Here is a 23093-nt window from a genome sequence, read left to right as displayed (position 1 = left end):
AAACATATCGGTTTTTGAGATTTTTGTCAAGATTTACGCGAGGTTCACCATTTTATGTTTCTGGGTTGGGTAATCGAACTCTGACCTTATTTTTGACAATTAGAGGAAATATATACATGTCTATTTCCTAATTTTCAGGCATATGCAGTTCATCAGTCTAATTACAAAGGTACGGATTTTGATGTTTTATGAACAGTATGCCATATCCTTGTGTTTAATTTTTGTGCGATCATGATCCGGGTTCATGTATACATGATTGTATACATGTCATAAATATGACGTCATAGGTCATGTGACCTGGCGGCCATATTGGATTTTATGAAAACCTTAAAAATGGATCCCTGCCTTCATTTTTCGATCGATTAATTTTGAACTTTGACCACTTATAGTACGCCATGTGATTGGATGCATATCCTAATTATGACGTCATAGGTCAGGTGACATGGCGGGATGGACCGCTATAGTCCCCGGATCATACCGCCCTTGGCGCCGGTCAAAAATCGAAAGAGTATGGCATGGGCAACATCTGCGCCAAATTTGATGCTTTTGGAAGAATTTGAACCAAAATATCCCGAAGGGCCCTGAATATGAGTGGATGAAACATAACCACACCGCACCACAGAGGCACTGCAAGTGCAAAATGCATCCACTCAGCACCCATGGAGTTCATCTCCAGGAGTCTTGTGTTGCCTGTTAGGGAAACAGAGACCATTACAATATATATATATTACATATTATATATTACATAGTCTTAGTTATATAGTCTGCCGTAACCCTGGGAGCCTTCGTAGTAATCACGACTGCGGCCGCCACCAAAACTACGACTCCCACACCGGGAGCCAGAGCCACCCCTGAAACTACCTCCACGTTTTCCTCCTCTGTAGCCCCCTCGACGCCCATGGCCTGCCTTCTCTACTGTTATGGTCCGACCATCCAAATCCTTGCCATTCAAATCCTTTTCTGCATCTTTGGCGTCCTTTGTGTTTTCAAACGTGACAAAGCCAAACCCTCTCGACGTTTGCGTCTCCCTGTCTTTTATCAGCCGCACTTCCAAGAGTGGTCCATATTTGCCAAAGATAGAGTCCAGAACATCTTCACTTGTGTCAAATTTCAGTCCACCTACAAAGAGCTTGCCAACATTGCCTCCATTCATGACTTGTGTGTGCTGACACTTAGTTTCAGGGTACTCGACAAGAAGTGACTGTGCAATGCGTGACGTCAGTACCTTCTCCTTCTCTTCAGAGCACTTCCTACCCATAGCACGAGTCGCACGATGGAAAGATACCCGGAATCTCCTGCTCTAACTGTGCGGTGTTATTTCCCATACTAGGCTTTTCAACAAACATTAGGTTACCAGAAACTTGACCACCGGCCAAATCATTCCCGATAATAAAAAGAGATTCCCTCTACAGGAAGAGTGGCTTGTAAACTTATGGTGACTGGTCCTGACACCAAATCAGACTTCAAATGGATGACATGAAGTGGAGCTTTAACATAGCCACCAACCCCCTGTAAAAGAACACGAACACCAGTTGCCGTCTTCTCTGACAATGGCAAAATGCCTTCAAGCATCAAAGATTGATGTGTTCCTGTGTCCCTCAATACCCTAACAGGTCTCTGGTTAGTCAAGTCTCCATCTAATGACACAAACCCCTCTGAAATAAAAGGTTTGTAACCCTCTTGAACAAGGTCGTTCTGTGATGCCGTAACTTTGGCATGGGAACCTTCACAAGGCACTGTCCTCCAAGGACGATTTCTCGCATTTGCCAATGCATTCGGAGTTGTACTAGTCTGACTCCGCTCCTGATTTTTCCTTTTCAGGGCGTAACATTGGGACATCAAATGCCCAGGTTTCTTGCAAAAAGCGCAAGTAGGCCCGAAGGAAAAACTCGAGGTCTGCCTCGGGCCGCCCGGAAGATAAGTCTGTCTTGGAACTGTAGTCTTCTGATCCCTAAAATTCGCAGTATCAGATTTGTCCCCATAGTCATCTCTAGGCCGCCTCCATTAATATTTGTTCTCCGAACCTGATTTACCATAACTCCCCTGGCTAACTCTAGGCGGGAGGTTAGGTTTGTGGAACCCCATCCTGTGTGTCAAGGCATAGTCATCTGCTACGGTTGCTGCCTCATACAACTCTGGTACTTTCTTTTCATCCAGTTGTACTTTAATGTCCGCGTGGACACACTGTTTGAATTCCTCCACCAAGATCAATTGTCGCAACAGTTTGAAGTCTTTCCCAATCTCCTTCGAGTCACACCACCGATCAAACATGGTTTCCTTCATTCTGGCAAACTCCACATGGGTCTCACTCTCCCTCTTCCTGGCATTCCTGAATTTTTGCCGGTAAGATTCAGGGACCAATTCATAGGCTTTGAGAATGGTTTTCTTCACTATCTCATAATCTGCACATTGGTCATTCGGTAAAGCCGAAAATATATCTTGAGCTTTACCCACCAAAACACTTTGCACTGACATAGTCCAGGACCCCACAGGCCATTTTAGCATTTGAGCCACTTTCTCAAAGTGTAAAAAAAACTTGGCTACCTCCTTTTCATTGAAGGGTGGAACCAGTCTCACATGCCTACCAACATCCCAAGTGTTCTGACTCGTTGTCGAACTAGCTGGCAGGGATACTACTTCTCTCCGTTCTCCCATTAATTCCAGCTCCGTGAGTTTAAGTTCCTTCTGATACTCCATGTCACGTTCCTTTAACTCCCTTTCGGCTCTCCTTTCCTCTGCTCTTTCCCCTGCTCTTCTTTCTTTTCAGCTCTCCTTTCCTCTGCTCTTCTCTCTTCTTCAGCTCTCCTTTCCTCTGTTCTTCTCTCCACGAGTTCTCGTTCCTGTTCTACTCTTCTTTCCTCGAGTTCCCTTTCAGCTCTCCTTTCCTCTGCTCTTCTCTCCTCGAGTTCTCGTTCCTGTTCTGCTCTTCTTTCCTAGAGTTCCCTTTCAGCTCTCCTTTCCTCTGCTCTTCTTTCCTCGGCTTTCCATTCCAACTCTTTTAACCTTTCCTGGCTCTGCAGTTGCATCTCAATTTTCCGGAGCTCCACATTTTACTTTTCCTCAGATAACCAATCCAAGGCTACCTCTTTCCATGTTCCTTGTCCCACCAGAGATTCTACCACCAATGTCTGCATCTCTGCTTTCTTCATACTAGGGCATGCCCGTACTATATATAAGCTAGGACGTGCCCGTACGTGGGTGCCCGTTCCTTGCCAAAAAAAAAAAAAAAAAAAATTTGTGTAGGGGTGTGTGTGTGTAAACATCCTAGGGCGTGCCCGTACGTGGGTGCAAAAAAACATGCGTGCAAACAACAACAACAAAAAAAAACTTTGAAACCACGTGGCAGTAACGACCACAGAACCCCCCCCCCCCCCCTCTATTTACATGAATGGTTTGGTCCATTCGCAACGACCACAGAACCCCCCCCCCCTCTATTTACATGCAATGGTTTGGTCCAAAGCGAACGGTTTGGTCCATTCGATGTGATTCGATGATTCGATGTGAATGGTTTGGTCCATTCGCAACGACCACAGAACCCCACCCTCTATTTACATGAATGGTTTGGTCCATTCGCAAAGCCAAAGCGAACGACCACAGAACCCCCCCCCCTCTATTTACATGAATGGTTTGGTCCATTCGCAAAGCCAAAGCGAACGACCACAGAACCCCCCCCCCCCCCCCCCCCTCTATTTACATGAATGGTTTGGTCCATTCGCAACGCCAAAGCGAACGGCGAACGGCTAAATCGCCATAGCTCGGTAAGTACTTGTCCGATTAATTTCAAACCTTGAAAAGGCACATCCTCGGGTCCCCAGCAATATACCTGGCAAGTTTCAAGTATATCGGACCCGTGGTTGTCGAGAAACAGCGGTCACAGACACACAGACACACAGACACACAGACACACAGACACACAGACACACAGACACACAGACACACAGAGATTGCTGGAATTATAGATAGATGAGCTCGGACCTCCATGTTAAAATGTTTGGCCAATATCAAGAGTTCCGATCTTTTTAATGCTTGGAACTGTGCCTCATTCGGGGACGCCGCAAACTTTTCTGTGTCAAACACCATGGGGACTATTAGTTAGCACCTGTTTACCTTCACACAAAAATTTTCCAATTTTTTGACAAATTTGGGAATGTTAGAAAAATTCAAAATTTGGGAATTTTGGAAATGTTAGGGAATTCGATCCCGGACGAGTGGTAGGGAATTTAATCAGCAAAGACGAGCCCCCAATTTTAATTTGGGCCAATTTTGGACGAGCCCCCAATTTCTATTTCAATCCCGGACGAGCCCCCAATTTCTGTTACGTGCACCTCCCCAACCCCCGGTCACGGTGTACCTCCGGGCCCCGAGAGGAGTCACGGCAGAAAAATGTGTTATTCTGTATGTCAAAGATCAATGGTGAAGCCACACCAATTGTTGCAAACAAACAAGTATTGCATTAAGATCACACAAGAATAACAGTACAACAACAATTGTAATCAATTGTACAACCAATATATATTTCCTATGATGATTCCATCAGGTTCGTACAACATAACTCACTGTGCTCCAAGTGAGCAAAAAGAAGAAGATTCCCAATGTCTGTCATCCCGGCTTCAAGCCAAAGTTGATTCCGGCTTCAAGCCAAAGTCGATCCACTCCAGCGATTGTCAGAACAATGTCCAATCGAGACCAGAATCCCATTGGGTTGGCAGTTACAGTCCTGCTGCCAAAGCTGCACAAAGGCCCCCTCAAGGCGACTGGGAAATCACAACCTCGGGTATGGACGTTTCACGGCTCCAAAGCGGCGACACGCAGATTTTCCACTCAAAAGCCACGTGACACACACACACACCAGATCAATGTCTGAATGCGGTGAAAATGGTCGAAGCGAGATGAAACCTTGAGCGAAGCGCAAGTCCTGCGCGAGACAACATGGCCGATGGCCCGTTCTCGTGGCCTAACGACACGACGATGATTCTCCTCGGAATCAACTGCCAAAACCTGACACGCAGGTTGATCTGTCACAGCGATAACAACTCTGTCACAAGAATCCCTTTCCCGGTAAACCCGAAGTTCGCTAGTGACCTCCGTTCATCAACATTTGCTCCAGACCTCGAAGCAGCTAGGCTTCTTCCCCGACTCACTCGCTCCGCCTTCTTCCTCTCCTCTTCCTCTTCGTCGTCGTCCGGTTCCGGTTTCATTTAAAACAGTAACTTTTTACCTTTTGAAAATAGTAACCTCTATCTCCCTTAAACAACAATAACAGCACATGGAATCAAAAATGTTTACAGTGGATGAAAACCACAACGGAAGTGACGAATCCGTAACAATATATATATATATATATATATATACATATATATATATATATATATATATATATATATACATATATATATATATATATATATATATATATATATATATATATATATATATATATATATACACACTACAGGTCAAACGTTTTTGAACACCTCAATTTTTCCCGTTTTTATTGAAATTTAAGCAATTCAAGTCCAGTGAATAACCTGAAATGGTTCAAAGGTAAGCATTAAACTGCTCGAGGTTAAATAAAAGTTTAGGTTAGCAAAAACGGGAAAATAATGTAAATTGCACACTTATATTGTAAAAAAGGCCTTCTTCAGGGAACAAGTAATGGGTTAACAACTTACACCTGTTCTGCAGCAATGTAAGTGAATTTAGCCTTGAAAGTTGATGCAAACAATTCCTACAGGTGTCCCAACCTCTGCTGATTACTTGATTACAAACCCCCTGTCTGTATAAAAGCAGTATTGGAACAGACTGTTATTACACCCTCTGAAGCATTATTTGGACAATATTGCACTGCAGGAAGTAGTATATTGGAAACTGGAGGAAACTCTGACAGGAAGAGGTCTGGCAGACCCAAAGCCACAACAGAATCAGAAGACAAGTTTCTGAGAGTCAACAGCTTGCGTGATAGGCGGCTCACAGGACAGCAGCTTCAAGCACAGCTTAACACTGGTCAAAGTAAACAAGTCTCAGTTTCAACTGTGAAGAGAAGACTTCGAGCTGCAGGTTTGACAGGTCGAGTGGCAGTAAGAAAGCCATTGCTAAGATGGCAAAATAAGAAAAAGAGGCTTGCCTGGGCCATGAAGCACCGCCAGTGGACTACTGAAGACTGGAAGAAGGTCTTATGGACCGATGAATCAAAATTTGAAATCTTTGGTTCATCACGCAGGGTTTTTGTACGCCGTCGAGTAGGCAAAAGGATGGTTCCTCAGTGTGTGACACCAACTGTCAAACATGGAGGAGGAAGCGTGATGGTCAGGGGCTCTTTGGCTGGATCCAGAGTCGGCGACTTGCACAGAGTGACTGGCACCCTGACCAAAAGGGCGACCGCAGCATTTTGCAGCGCCATGCAATACCCTCTGGTGTACGCCTAGTTGGTCAGGGGTTCATACTACACTACTACAGCAAGATAATGACCCTAAACGCACCTCCAGGCCATGTCAAAACTACCTTTGAGGAAAAGAACAAGACGGTAGGCTTCAAGTCATGGAATGGCCAGCACAGTCTCCAGACTTAAACCCCATCGAGCTGGTTTGGGATGAACTAGACAGAAGGGTGAAAGCAAAGCAACCTACAAGTGCAACACATTTGTGGGAACTTCTGCAACAGTGTTGGGAAGAACTTCCCGAACAATATTTGATTTCCATTGCAGAAAGAATGCCACGAGTGTGTTCGGCGGTTATATCTGCAAAAGGTGGCTACTTTGCTGAGGCAAAATTTTAAATTAAATTTTGTTAAACAAAATGATTCTATGATTTATTATTTATCTCCAATTGTTTATTTATTCTATGCTTAATTTCAGAGTACATTGAGACATTAAACTGCAGAAATTTTCAATAAAAACTGGAAAAATTGAGGTGTTCTAAAATTTTTGACCGGTAGTGTGTATATATATACATATATAAACTTTGAAGGAAATGAAAAACTCTTGATGGTTGACTTACCACTGCTCAGTTCAGCATGTCGGCGGTAACACTTGCGTTTGAATCACATGGCCCTGGTTCAAATCCCAGAAGGGCGCACATGAGTGCATAAACATGAACCACTTCAAATGGCTCGGCCACATAACTTTGTTTGATATTAGGTCCCCAAGCACGAAAAATCATTCTCATGTCTGGTTCTTCATTATCATATCCATGTTGGCCATTCATCCACTGCATAATGATCTTCTGCAGACGGCAGAAATAAAAGGAAATACACCTGTGATAAACCAAAATGTCAAGGTTGTTGTCACCTTTGCTGTACTTATGTTCATTGGTCACATGTAAAAGAGGTGTACATATGTTATGAAAATACAGTCCCTTCAGAAAGTATTCACACCCCTTGATGTTTCTCACATTTTGTTGTGTTACAGCCTGAATTTAAAATTGATTATATTGAGATTTTATTTTCACTGATCTACGCATTATACCCCATAATGTCACTGGATATATATTTTTAGAAATTTTTACAAAGTAATTAAAAATGAAATACAGAAATATCTAAATGACACAAGTATTCAATCCTTCCCCCCCCCCCCCCCCTCCTCCCCCCTCCTACCAAAACCTTTGTATAAGGGTATGTGCCATGTGGCAAAGTATAGAAAAGGAGGAACATTCCATAGCTTGTAGAAAATGCCAAACAATAGAAAAGAAGGGGCATTCAAAAAATATTGTGTGCATGCTGGACTACCCTTGTGTTCTGAGGAGGAACCAAGTAATGCTCTAGAAAAGTTCATATAAAGGGGCGCCCTACATTTGGCAAACAAAATACATTTACTTCTTACTGCAGCTGTATGAATCAAATTGGCACCCTTTATTCTTTTGAATTTTAAATGTTTTATTTTATGTCTCTTGAAAAATCATCATATACACACACACACACACACACACACACACACACACACACACACACACACACACACACACACACACACACACACACACACACACACACACACACACACACACACACACACACACACACACACACACACACACACACACACACACACACACACACTATGCACTTGTAAGTACTTGCAAAAGCTATTATATTTGAAGTCATAACAACTTATAATCCAACTGCTCGGATAATCAGCTGGGCACCGTTTTTTTTTTGTTTTTTTTGAATACAAGATCGAGCCTCATGCCAGAGCTAACATTAATCACAAAAAGACAAACTGACAAATAAAAAACATATAATAAAGGGAGTGGGAGACTCATTATGCAGAACGTAGTACCAATCACAACAGCTATCGCCACTACATTCTCCCAGAAAGGACCCATTGAGGCCAGCTAAGTGCTGAAAGCGTACATCTTTGTGCCCGCCTGGAGGTACCTCACCGTATAATTTTACCTCAGTATTTCTTTCCATTATTTTTATTCATCACTTCATTTTTATTAAATCCTTATTGTTGTATTTTTTTTTTTGTCGTGTTGCTTTGTTCGTGGGTCCGGGAATAAACCCTTGTTTCTTTACGTTGAGATAAACGTCTCGCAGCCTTCCATCTTGTGCGTGCGAAACCCGCCATATATTTGGGTGCTGCCTCAGGAGTTAAAGCTGATTCGGTTATCTGTCATCGGGTGGTCTTAATCGCCGGTGACGCGACAATACTTTGTTTTATTAAGATAAGAAAAGCCATCAGAAAATAAGAGACTTATACCGTTATGGCTTGTGATGATACCTTGTTAAGCCTTTGGTTTTTTTCAAGCAAAAGCTGAACATATTAAATGCTTTACCTCAACAGCAGCATACTTACTCCATTTACGAGGTATCCCGGGTCACCATACACAATGATGGGCAATACCCGATCATTGCCAGCATAGTGATATTTTTTGGGAAAATCTTCCTTCCGATAAACATTGAGGCCAGGATGTGCTCCATGAAGCTTTTGATAAACAACATCCTCTTTCCCAGGTTTGGGATAAATCAGGCCAGAGGGACCATAATTGAGAATGTAGAAATCCACTTCTGTTTTAAAGTCAATATATTTTGAGAGAACAATTTCTGGATGTGGTTTTACTCTTGTCATGCCATGATCCGATGTCAAAATAACATTCAGGGACTGTAATAGGGTAGAGAGGAAACAACGACAGAATCGGTTCAAATATCATAGCAGGAGAGAGTGTCATTGAAAGTATAAAGATTGTGAGAATTAAAGGAAAGGCTTTGTGAACAAACATGCACTATTCCATAAATACATCATATCACTCATTGATTTGAAACAATGCATCATCTTGTATACTTTACCTGAATTCATTCATACATATACACAGCACCTATACTTAACTGCTGATCTCTTCTTCTTTCTTTTCAAAACAAGCGTTACGCCTAGGTCCCCCGTCGGGGAAGTGATGTGAGTTGACAAAGTGGAAGACGCAGAAAACATGCTACGATATGATATTCGCTCACAAGGTTCAGACATACATGGAGGCGGCCATATTGGATTTTGACATGGCGACCCAATTTTCAATAGCGTTCTTTGTTACAGGTGTTACCTTGTGTTGATAACACCGCCCAGTGTACTGTGCACATGTACCTCCGGAGTGACCTCCGGGCCGGGAGTGCCGGACGCGGAACATGGATTGCTCGAACTACTGACGGCTCCGTCTCCTTTTATACGAGCGTCTGAAACATGGTGACAGAAGTGGCTTGATGCAAGTTACCCCATAACGGACTCCTTCAAGCACCACCGCGTGTACAAAAGTGAGTGAATAACTGATCTCCCGCTGCAACGTGCTGTGCTGAAACGCCTCGGGCATAGGCCTTGATCAACATGGCTGCCAACATTCCACCCCCGGACACGATGAAAATGAGTGGTGACTGGAGCAGTAATTGGGACAATTTTAGAGCTGAATTTGAGGATTATCTACTAACAACTGGTTTGAATGAGAAGCCAAGGGAAGTGCAAGCGGCAACTCTGAGAAGGGTGATGGGCAGCGAATGTTGTCATGTTTATAAGCACAACTTGAATCTCACAGCCGAGCAGGAGAAAGACGTGTCGGCCATACTAATTGCGTTGGAGACGTACTTCAAGCCGGCAAGAAACGTGGTTTTTGAACGATACGTGTTCGGCAGCTGAAAGCAAGAAGAGGGAGAATCGATTGACAATTTTGTTACGCGTCTCAGAGAGAAAGCGGCATCTTGTGAATATGGCTTATTGAAGGACGAGCTGATTAGAGACAAAATCGTTCTCGGCATTGCTAATGAGAGTACACGCCGTCGCCTCCTGAGGGAACGGGATTTAACCCTAAACACCGCCATCGAGACATGCCGGGCAGCGGAGCTCACGGACATGCGGATGAAAACAATGGAGCAGGAAAGGCCGCTGTTCGACAGTGCCAATGTCACAGCGAGGCAACAGTGCAGCAGGACCGGCCCTCCAAAAGCAACAAGGCAAAACGACCACCCTCCCAGCATGTCGACAGACGACCGGGCCACATGTAAATACTGTGGCAATGCACACAGACGAGGACGAGAACACTGTCCAGCCTATGGTAAGGCATGCAGGTTATGTGGCACAGCTAATCACTTTGCCAAAGTATGCTTTAAGAGCACGAGAAGGCCCACAGCAGGGCAGCTGCACAAGGTGGAAAATACTGAATCTGAAGAGGAAGATGATAACAGTGGCAATTTCATTTACACAAGTGAGTGCATCGGTGCTTTGAGGTCGAGAGGAAAAAAATGGTTCATTACACTACAACTGCATAACAAGTTACAGCAATGCCAGCTTGACTCTGGGGCAACGTGCAACGTAATGAGCCTTAAAGACAAGATGAATCTCGCACAGAAAGCGCGACTCTTACCAAGTAACACGAGACTGAAGTTGTATTCTGGCGAGTTGTTGTAGTCACTGGGACTTTTCTAAACAAAGTGTGTAATACGTGGACGAACACACAAGCTTGAGTTTGAAATTGTAGAGGTCAGTCAGAAACCCCTGTTGTCAGGCTCCACATGTGAGCACTTGGGAATGATGCACTTCACTGTCCCTGCTGAACTGCACAAAATGGAGCACCATCTGACTGGGCCTTTGACCAAACAACAGCTCATAAGCATGGACAACGATGTTTTCAATGGGCCAATCGAGTCAGTTCCAGGAGAAATACATTTTGAACTGGACGCCCAAATCCGTCCAGTCCAGTGCTCCCCACGCAATGTACCTGTGGCCATGAAGTCCGCCATGAAGGCACAGCTGGACAGACATGAGGAAGATGGGCACATTACCACTGTGACCGATCCGACAGACTGGATAAATAACATGGTCATAGTAAAAAAGCCTCAGAAGCTGAGAATTTGCATAGATCCAAAGTTTTTGAACCAAGCACTGCGAAGATCTCACTACCTCATGCCAACACTTGAAGATGTCTTATACAAATTACCAAAGGCACGGGTATTCACACTTGTAGATGCACGTGATGCCTTTTTACAATGCAAGCTAGACGAGAAGAGCAGTTACATGACAACATTTTGGACTCCCTGGGGCAGGAAACGGTGGCTCAACCTGCCTTTTGGAGTCTCCGTAGCACCAGTGGTGTACCAACGCAAGCAGCATGAGCTATTGGCTGGGCTAGATGGAATAGAGCGCATTGCAGATGACATCCTCATTGTTGGCTGCGGGGATACAGATGACGAGGCAGATAGTGACCACGATGCAAAGTTACTGGCGCTGATGGACCGCTGCAGGCACGTTAAACTAAGACTTGGCCTGAAGAAGCTGCAGTTCAAGGTAGCAAAGGTCCGTTTCCATGGACATGTACTGTCTTCAAATGGCCTGACGGCTGATCCTGAAAAGGTGAGAGCCATTCTGGAAATGTCACACCCAACAGATGGGAAGGCTGTCCAGCGTTTCATTGGCTTTGTGACCTACCTTGCCAAATTCATGCCACACCTTTCTGAGGTTTGTGAGCCATTGAGGAGACTGCTGGACAAGGATGCGATATGGCATTGGCTACCGAAACACGATGCTGCAGTGCAGGAAATAAAGCGCCTGGTCACCACGATGCCTGTATTAAGGTACTATGACATCTCAAAGCCAGTCACGATACAAAGTGACTCAAGCCAAAATGGACTGGGGTGCTGTCTCATGCAAGAGGGACACCCGGTTGCATTTTCATCAAGGGCGCTAATGCTGACGGAACAAAACTAAGCACAAATCGATAAAGAATGCCTGAGCATAGTGTTTGCCTGTCAACGCTTCCATCACTATCTGTATGGCCGGGAAGTGATCACGGCAGAGACTGATCACACGCTGCTCATTGCCATTTTCAGCAAGCCTCTCCTAAGCGCACCTAAGCGGCTCCAGAGCATGCTGCTCACACTCCAGAACTACAGCCTCAGGGTTGTGTACAAATCTGGACCTAAAATGTATATCAGCGACATGCTCAGCAGGGCAACAGCAGCGGTCAGTACTTCCAATGTGGAACATGAGCGACACACAGTTTGTAGCATGCAGCAGGAGCAGTATGATGTCGAGCAGATCAATCAGGCAGATTACATGAACGTCACTGATCGACGCCTGATTCAGATCAGACAGCACACAGACAGACGAATACCTGCAAGCACTAAAAGCTGTTGTCTTGGCCGGGTGGCCTGACCAGAGAGAGGAGACATCTCTTGCTGTTAGAGATTATTGGCTATGCAGAGATGAAATCAGTGTGCAGAATGGCGTGCTGTTCAAAAGTCAGAGAGTTATCATACCGAAGTCTTTATGCCCAGAGATGCTGGCACGAATCCACCCCAGCCACATTGGAGGGGAAGCATGCTACAGGCAAGCACGCGATACTCTCTTCTGGCCAAACATGCAAGCAGAGATCAAAGACTTTGTCAGTAAATGTTCCGTGTGCAATGAATATGCACATGAGCAGCAAAAGGAGACGATGATGTCGCACGAGTTGCCCACACGGCCCTGGCAGATCATCAGCATGGACTTATTCAAGTACATTGGGAAAGACTTACTCCTGATGGTCGATCACTATTCTGACTTCTGGGAAATTGAGCTGCTCCCAGACCTGTCTGCTGAGACAACAATCCGGCGATGCAAGGCACAATTCACACGTCACGGTCAACCGGACCGTGTAATCTCTGACAATGGGCCTCAATTTGCAGGCGAGCAATTCAGACGCTTTACCATCGAATGGGAATTCGAGCATCTCACATCCTCTCCACGACACCCAAAAGCCAATGGCAAAGCTGAGTCTGCCGTCAAAATCGTAAAGAACCTGTGCAAGAAAGCTACATGTGATGGCAATGACCCTTGGAAGGCCATACTCCAGTGGAGGAACACACCAACTGAGGGCATGGATAGCAGCCCAGCGCAGCGCTTGATGTCAAGAAGGCTGAAAACACCTTTACCTGTGACCAACAAGTTGCTCGAGCCTTGTGCTGTGCCAGGTGTTTTGGAGAAACTGCGTCAAAAAAAGCAGATATCCAAGCTCAGCTATGACAGGTCAGCCAGACACTTACCTGACCTAAATGTTGGTGAGTGCATCCGTATGAAACCACTGCCTGGAGACCAAGCTGGTCGCTGGAAAATAGGAACCTGCGTGCAACAGGTTGCCCCACGCTCCTATATCGTGGATGTGGAGGGTGCCCTGTATCGCCGCAATCGCATGGACCTGAGAGTGGCTGAGTCAGCACCACCTCCCTGTTATGGACAGCCCTCGGATGGGCTAGCGGAGGAAAGGCACAACTGGAGCATCACAAGACCGGATGTGCAAAGTGAAGACAAAACTGCCATTGAGCCTGAGGGCTGCAATGCGAAGAAGAATTTGGTGAGAGTGAGCACACCAGCAGGGAGGACCTGCAGCACACCCTCAGCACCGGCCATGGTCAAAGAGCCTCTCTCACACAGGAGCCCTGTTTTCTCCCGCAGTGGAAGACTGTCAAAACCCCCAAACAGACTTGATCTGTGAACTGTTACAAGTAACAGCAAGGACATTTAGTTATTGATTTGATGTCATTGATTGGTGGAAATGTTCAGCTCCTGGCATAATCCTATGTTATAATTTAGCCAGAATATTGTTATGTTGTGTTACCAGTTTACATCTCTTTTCGAAATTTTGGTAGAATAGATTGCATCACATGATATTAGTAATGTTAAAAAAGGGAGATGTTACAGGTGTTAGCTTGTGTTGATAACACCGCCCAGTGTACTGTGCACATGTACTTCCGGAGTGACCTCCGGGCCGGGAGTGCCGGACGCGGAACATGGATTGCTCGAACTACTAACGGCTCCGTGTCCTTTTATACGAGCGTCTGAAACATTCTTCCTTATGCCTAGATACATCCACACACCAGATTAGAAGTTGGTACTTCGCTTATTTTTCAAGATATTTCGCTCACAAGGTTCAGACATACATGGCGGCGGCCATATTGGATTTTGACGTGGCGACCCAATTTGCAATAGACTTCTTCCTTATGCGTAGATACACCCACACACCAGATTAGAAGTTAGTAGTTCGTTTATTTTTCAAGATATTTCGCTCACAATGTTCAGACATATATATGGTGGCGGCCATCTTGGATTTTGACGTGGCGACCCAATTTTCAATAGGGTTCTTCCTTATGCCTGGATACACCCACACACCAGATTAGAAGTTGGTACTTCGCTTATTTTTCAAGATATTTCACTCACAAGGTTCAGACATACATGGCGGCTGCCATCTTGGATTTTGACGTGGCGACCCAATTTTCAATAGGGTTCTTCCTTATGCCGAGATACACCCACACACCAGATTAGAAGTTGGTACTTCGCTTATTTTTCAAGATATTGCGCTCACAAGGTTCAGACATATATATGGTGGCGGCCATCTTGGATTTTGACGTGGCGACCCAATTTTCAATAGCTTTCTTCCTTATGCCTAGATACACCGACACACCAGATTAGAAGTTGGTACTTCGCTTATTTTTCAAGATATTCCGCTCACAAGGTTCAGACATACATGGCGGCGGCTATCTTGGATTTTGATGTGGCGACCCAATTTTCAATAGCGTTCTTCCATATGCGTAGATACACCCACACATCAGATTAGAAGTTAGTCGTTCGTTTATTTTTCAAGATATTTCGCTCACAATGTTCAGACATATATATGGCGGTGGCCATCTTGGATTTTGACGTGGCGACCCAATTATCAATAGGGTTCTTCGTTATGCCTAGTGTTACGAATTCCGGGTTTATGGGGGTTACAATTCAGGTCATTTCTTATTAATGTATATTCTATTAAAGGTTGTTGTGATTAAAGGGTCAGGAGCCCTTCTGGGAAAAACGAGACCGGAAACGGGATCGTGAAGAAGAGGAGGAGGAGAAGAAAGGGCGGCCATCTTAAGCTTCGAGAGCTCCGACGCGAGCGTAGACGATCGTTACCTACTTTGGAACGGAGTTGGAAAAGCCCGTCTGGCGAGAGGAGTTACCTGCGCGGGGTGATTGATTGCCGGTTACGTGTCAAGGTGCCGTGTGGTCCTGGAAGGAACCAAGCGCCCGGCGCTGTTCGAGAGATTGGAAGGAGACGGTTGAGAGTTGAGACTGCAGCTCGAGACCGAGCCGCCGAACGTGAAGGACAAGGGAACCGTGCCTCTGTGAACCGAAGTCCGCGCGTCAGGAGAGCGCCGGATTACTGCGGAACCTGCGAAGTCGGGTATCCTCGCTGAGGTTGTCGAGTACCCTCACTCCCAGCCCCGGATTGGAATCGGACCTAGATTCCCCGATCGCTGGATCGACTCGACGTCACCTGGGAGGCGTGCAGGAATCGGACATTGCTTCCCCGATCGCTGGATCGACTCGACGTCACCTGGGAGGCGTGCAGAGACATTGGGGGCAAGGGCCGTGAGTGTTGCCAACACTGTTGTGGGTTAAGGTGGCGCCACCTATACTATAGATAAGGATTGTATGGAAGTGCTGTAAACGCATTGTGATTCCTGTGCGGGATTTGGGAATATATTGGGGTTTGTTCGTAACCCTTGGTGTGGACTCGTTATTGATCGACTTATTTTCACCCAAGGACCATACATCTTTCTGCCGGGGCTCCCCTCGAGGTTGACCCCGTAACACTAGATACACCCACACACCAGATTAGAAGTTGGTACTTCGCTTATTTTCCAAGATATTCCGCTCACAAGGTTCAGACATACATGGCGTCAGACATACATGGCGGCGGCCATCTTGGATTTTTACGTGGGTTGCACCCACACACCAAATTCGAATGCGGTCCTTCGCTTACACACACATGCACGCACGCACGCACACACGGACGGACGGACGGACAAACCACAGTCCCCCTTTCGCTCCGTGGTGCGACGGGGGACAATAACCAACAAACTAAATCGCTCATTATCATCACTCATTCCTTGAGACATTCAGTCTCAAACCTAATTTATTCTTTCTGATCATCTCACATTTCGTTTCCTTCTCCCCTCACTCTCTGTCAAATCCAAATTTTGAAATGACATTTAATAAAATTAAATTGTTGAATCACCCAACATCCTGATTTTCAAAAGTCCTTCCATACTCCTTCGACTTCTATTCCTTTCTGTTTCATCCCTCGATTCTTGTTGTAATCTCCTGATTAGGCCGAATATTTGGGCCCGTTTCTCTCGCATCACAGACGAGTTGGTGACCTCTCCGTGTTCGACCACCTCCATTCCGGATTTGCAAGCAGAGCCACGCCACACTCTCCCCCCCACCCCATCCCCCAGGTTTTCAAAATAGTACAGGTAGTTTCCCATGAGGGGAAATAGACTCGAGCAACAACATTTTCAATGTTACCTTAACGTTTATATAAGATTTTTACATTGAAACTGTTTGCCATTATGTTTATACAGTATAATGGTTTTACAAACGAAATTGGATGTCTGTGAAGTTGTGCATGTAAATTGTAAATGAACAGAATGAGTCCAAAGAAATTACCCTGAAGGATGCTTGTTTTCAGGGAAATGTGAAGTAGAGGATGCAACATTCTGTTTGCATGAGCAAAGGAAGCTTCAAGCAATGTGAAAGTGTCATTGGACATTTTTCATGCTTTTGATGAAATGTCACACGTGACCCCTTCTTACCAATATTTCAGAAGGTGGTGTTAATGGTCAGAAAAAACAACCAAGTCAAACAATTAAATATGATAAACAAACAATTTTCGTTTGCAGCTCAAGACTGTGGGTAGCATCATTTGATAGGGGCAGTGCTGTGCCGCTGATGCCATGCCTCTGTAGGTTGAAGCATGAATTTGTGATTTGGTCAAGGTGCCGGAGATAACTCGCCGACTCTTCGTGAAAGACACAATGGGATATTCAATGTTCACAAATTAATGCGGGCAGATGGGGACACCCACCTTAACGCTCAACCGAGGGATGGGGCACACACTGATGAATTGCCCCGTCCATGAAACCTCAGGATGACAATATATATATATAGCTAGGTCGAGATTAAACTAAATAAATGAACATTAATGGATCTATACCTCACCTCCTGTAAACCTCTCGCAGAAATCTCAGATACTATATAACCAAGCAAACTGTCCAACCTCGAAACCATGTCATGAATCTCGCTGCTTTCTGGCCCATAGAGATGTCCTGTCTTATCTGGTTCTCCAAAGTACAAGGACACAAAATCCAAAGCTGGTACATCAGTACTCATCTCTCCATCAGATTCCACTCCTTGCAGCCAGTTCAATGCTTTGTCTGCACAGTCTTTCCATAACGTTTCATCATTGTAGTCATAGTGTGGAGGCTGAACCACAACTCGATTTGCCTTCTTCGTGCCATATGTTGCACCTCCACCCGGGTAGTGTACCGATCCAGTCAAGAGGCCCTAAAGAGAAAATGGCAAGTCAACATCAAATCACAGACTTTTCACATTATACATATATATATATATGCCCTGCAAAAAAAGAAACGCAAAAGTAGTAAAATCGTAAATATCTGACAGAGTGTTGCCGATATCCAAACAAAATTAACACCAAAAATGAATCGGTCATTTCTGCATGGATTGGGATTGATTTGTGTGAAGAGAATGAGGTACTGCAGAAATTTGGCGAAAAGATGGAACAATCGCAAAAACACAACCACGTGAGAGCGCCGAAACACACCAGCAAGACATGCACGTGCAACATCACTGGTGGGGCTATAAAAACGTTGGGTTTTCATTTGCACGCCATCACAATCTTACAGCAAGTGAACAGCGAAAACATGCCACGACTCGCGGATGAGATTCTTCGGCCACACGTCCTTCCCATTATGCAACAAGCGAACGTCATTTTCCAACAAGACAACGCCCCACCTCACACGGCAAGACTGACAACGGCCTTTTTGAGGAATCACAACATTCAGGTCCTGCCATGGCCCTCCAGGTCTCCAGATTTAAACCCAATCGAACATTTATGGGATGCACTGGATCAACGACTGCGAGCACGTCAGCAACAACCACAGAACCTCCGACAGTTGGCACAAGCACTGCAGGCAGAGTGGGTGAACGTTCACCAGGCCACAATTCGGGACATGACTGCTTCCATGGGACGATGATGCCAGTCAGTTTTGGACTCTAATGGTGGCCATACAAGATATTGAGCACAGATGACCTTCACCTTGAAAATCTCCTATTCCAGGTGTGCCATATGGAACCTGGGGGTCAATGAGAATGATGTGTGCCAATTTTGAACAATCGATTACCATCTGTTGATTATTTATATGATATATAAAATATACATCTAAAATCACTTTTGCATTTCTTTTTTTGCAGTTTTCCGTTTCTTTTTTTGCAGGGTATATATATATATTTGGCCACTACTGTACATATAATTATATATGTAATATACATATACAGGATGAGTCAAAAGTAGCGCCCGATTCCTGTTTATATATATATATATATATATTTCTGTCAGTTGATTGTTTGTTTGACATTTGTATTACAGTGTACAAGAAGGTAGAAATAAATGAATGACATGTTTATCTAACCATTTAGACCTTACACTCCCCAGACGCTTACTTATAACGCTCCTTATAACACTTAAGACTCCTTATAATGCTCCCCAGACCTTACACCTCCAGATTTCTTTCTTTGAGGGCTTATGAAAGACCTTGTTTATCGTGAAAAGCCTCGTACCATTCAGGAATTGAAGGCTCAAATCACTGCAAAGTTTGAGGAAATTGATATCGAACTCTGCAAGCGTGTGTGCCACACTGTGCTTGCTCGGCTGCAATTGTGCATCGATCACGAGGGAGGGCACTTTGAAAATTGCAAATAAAACAGCTTGGTACACTTCCGTAATAATTTTCCCCCGAATAAATGGTTAGATAAACATGTCATTCATTTATTTCTACCTTCTTGTACACTGTAATACAAATGGCAAACAAACAATCAACTGACAGAAATATATATATATATCAAAACAGAAATCGGGCGCTACTTCTGACTCACCCTGTATATATATATATATATATATACTAGCTGAGGTACCCGGCTTCGCCCGGGTTGAATAAGAATAATACAAATATATGATGAAAAGAACATGTGTATTTTAGAGCAATATCACAGTACATTTCCTACATGACGTTTTTTCAATTTTCAATTTCTCAAAACCTCTTGGTATACATTTATGGTTTTCTTACTTGGTGCCAAGACATAAAGATTGCTTGGTTTTCCAACCCTCGAGCAGCCCACGTACAGCTGGCCATGGGAAGTACCCGGCATTGCCGGGCGGGGGAAGGGAGGGGAGGAGGGAGGGGAGGGGAACGGGGGGGGAGGGGAACGGGGGGGGGGAGGGGAGGAGAGGGTGGGGAGGGGAGAAGAGGGGGGGAGGGGAGAAGAGGGGGGGAGGGGAGAAGAGGGGGGGAGGGGAGAAGAGAAGGGAGGGGGAGGAGGAGAGGGGAGAAGACGAGGGAGGGGGAGGAGGAGAGGGGAGGGGGGAGGGGGGAGGAGGAAGGGGAGGGGAGGGGAACGGGGGAGGAGGAAGGGGAGGGGAGGAGAGGGTGGGGAGTGGAGAAGAGAAGGGAGGGGGAGGAGAGAAGGGAGGGGGAGGAGGAGAGGGGAGAAGAGGAGGGAGGGGGAGGAGGAGAGGGGAGGGGGAGGAGGAAGGGGAGGGGAGGGGAACGGGGGGGGGAGGGGAGGAGAGGGTGGGGAGGGGAGAAGAGGGGGGGAGGGGAGAAGAGGAGGGAGGGGGGAACGGCTAGCTTGGCAAGCGATAGCAGGCTTTTTACTTTTATTTTTACCTCAATGAGGGCTATATATATATAGTCCGTGCTTGGGGCCTTCAAGCTCAACATAAAGTTTTTTTATGAAAAATAATGCAGATGTATAACAATCCACCAATGCAAGTTCAGAAATGAATGCAGATCCTTTACTTTGCGATACAAACGCAATTCCCGCCATTTCCACTCACGATCGAGGCCTCCACAGTGACCGCGCCTCTTCTTCCTCCTAAAACTTCGTCTCACTTCTTTCACTCAAAATGCACGAAATTCTGCCGCATGAAATTATGTAGAGGCCTCGTCAGGGGGATATAAGGTAGATAAGGAAGGCGTTGTAACAGAAGAATCAAAATAAAAGTGGAAGAACATAAGGAAATGGGAGCTATTCTGGACCCACAGCCAAACCCGACAAACCATTGCAATACACCCCGAACGTCTAGCGCCGCCACAAACTACACCATGGAATTGCAGCTGGCGTGGTTTTTTAAACCATTGATATTAAAATACAGAGTAGCCTATAACCACCAGGATTTTATGCTGATTCCGAATCTGTGTCTAAAACTTTTCTCCGATGTGTAGTTCTTGAGTTATAAGCGGACATCCAGACAGACACACACACACACAGACACTCCTCCTTTATATAAAGAGATATATATACATAAGTTCAAAACACACCTGGTCACAAGTGTGCTGCACTGACCGGGTCCTCAGTCAAGGTCCTCAGCATCATCCAGTTTCGGCCCTTCAGCCTCGATACGGCCAGCTAAGGTGGGCCAGCAGGGGCACGTACACATCCACATGCAGCAACTGCATCTGGATGCGTACATATTCCCACCCCCAGCCAGTGCGAACAACCACAACAACAATAACAATAACAACAACACCACCTCCACATCCAGAATCCACAGCACCAAACAAACATGGTGGAACACTCAAACACCCACCTTTATACCCTTCACCACTCACCAACAAAACACACCAGATCATTCATACACACACATACACACCCATACACACACATACAGAACACCAACCAAACAACCACCTACACTTACATCATACACCACTCAACACACAAAAACACACACTCATGCAAAAAGTAATTCATGCAAAAACACACACCCTCACCCACTCACTCATATACACAAAATAAGAAGTAATAATGGTAACAAAAAAAAACAAAAAAAAAACACACACAACCAACCTACACCGTTCGAAATGCCTCCATAAACTTCCTCCATATCCAAAATGCGCCTTTCAAGGCAACCTGGGCCACATTGTATATACATACAGTCACGTGAAAAAGTAAGACACCCCATGTAAAGTTTTGACTTTTTCAACATATATCAACATACGGCTATTTGATCTTCATTTCAACAATATTGATAGATGAAGGTGATATAATATAACAAATATCATGAAACATTTACATTTTGTAGTCCGTTGTATAATTTAAATAAACATAAATGCAAATTTCGCATATGGAAAAAGTAAGTACACCCCTACATTTATCACTACTTCAAATACCTAAAATTAGAATCAGGTGCACCAGCTCAGGTGCAAATGTTTAGAACATCGTCAGAGAAGATCTTGGAGGAACCTGTCTCATTTAAACCTCAGACATTTAGTTTGGTTTGCTCTTTGTTGTTGAAGTGTGCGGCGTCACCACGCGTAGATCAAAAGAGCTCTCTGAGGCCTTCAGAAAGAAGGTTATAGATGCCTACGAGTCTGGGAAGGGATTTAAAAATATCTCCAAACAATTTGAAATCAATCATTCGACTGTCTGGAAGATCATCTACAAGTGGAGAAGATTCCAAACAACTGCCAACTTGTTCAGGCCAGGCCGCCCCAGCAAGTTCAGCCCGAGAGCAGACCGCAAGATGCTGAAAGAAGTCTCTAAGAACCCTAAAATGTCATCACGGGACCTACAGGTAGCTCTTGCCACTGTTGATGTCAAAGTGCACGAGTCTACCCTTAGAAAGAGGCTGCACAAATTTGATCTACATGGGAGGTGTGCCAGGAGGAAACCATTGCTGTCCAGAAAGAACATCCGGGCAAGACTAAAGTTTGCCAATGAACACCTAGGCAAAGACCAGCACTTCTGGAACAATGTGCTCTGGACAAATGAGTCAAAGGTAGAAATATGTCGCCACAGTACCAGAAGACATGTTTGGCGAAAACCAAAGACAGCATTTGACCACAAGAACCTGATACCAACTGTAAAGCATGGTGGTGGGAATATTATGGTTTGGGGCAGCTTTGCTGCATCAGGGCCTGGGCAGCTCACCATCATAGAATCCACTATGAATTCTTCATTGTACCAGAGGGTGCTTGAGGATAATGTGAGGCCATCTGTCGGAGAGTTGAAGCTCAACCGAAGGTGGACCTTGCAACATGACAATGACCCTAACCATACCAGTAAATCCACCAAGGAATGGCTGAAAAGAAAGAAATGGAGGGTTCTGGAATGGCCAAGTCAAAGCCCGGATCTAAATCCCATCGAGATGTTGTGGGGGGATTTGAAACGAGCTGTGCACGCAAGAAACCCCTCAAACATCGCACAGCTGAAAGAATTCTGCATGGAGGAGTGGGCAAAAATTTCTCCCAGTCCATGTCAGAGACTGGTAGACAGTTATAAGAAACGCCTACTTGAGGTTGTTTCTGCCAAAGGGGGCAATACCACCTATTAGAGCCAAGGGTGTACTTATTTTTTACACAGAAGGAAATGGCATCTCTATTAATTTTTTGTTGAATAAATTATTGCAAAGTCAATTTGTCATTGTTTTTTGTTCAATTAGATCACCTTTATCAATAGATACTGTTTAAATGAAGATCAAATATTGATATGTCCACATATGTTAAAAAGATTTTTTTTTAAACATTTC

At 44.9% G+C, this 23093-nt stretch overlaps 1 protein-coding gene across 3 annotated transcripts in view; it reads right to left on the bottom strand.

Moving 5' to 3' along the window:
- LOC137433061 (ectonucleotide pyrophosphatase/phosphodiesterase family member 7-like) overlaps positions 1-23093 on the bottom strand; it is a 77214-nt gene that overhangs the window by 3420 nt on the left and 50701 nt on the right. For all 3 annotated transcript variants that reach the window (XM_068125491.2, XM_078783907.1, XM_068125492.2), the window contains 3 exons: positions 17486-17830; positions 8792-9097; positions 6996-7220 (listed from right to left, as the gene is read on the bottom strand). In XM_068125491.2, coding sequence (XP_067981592.2) covers positions 7002-7220; positions 8792-9097; positions 17486-17830 — 870 coding nt within the window. In that variant the 3' untranslated portion in view covers positions 6996-7001. The remainder of the gene's footprint in view (positions 1-6995; positions 7221-8791; positions 9098-17485; positions 17831-23093) is intronic.

The sequence above is a fragment of the Myxine glutinosa genome, chromosome 8 (assembly GCF_964187855.1).
Source record: "Myxine glutinosa chromosome 8, kmMyxGlut1.1, whole genome shotgun sequence".
Classification (NCBI taxonomy): Eukaryota; Metazoa; Chordata; class Myxini; order Myxiniformes; family Myxinidae; genus Myxine; species Myxine glutinosa.
The sequence above is the reverse complement of the archived record's forward strand: the minus strand, read 5'-3'. Positions and strand labels throughout refer to the sequence as shown.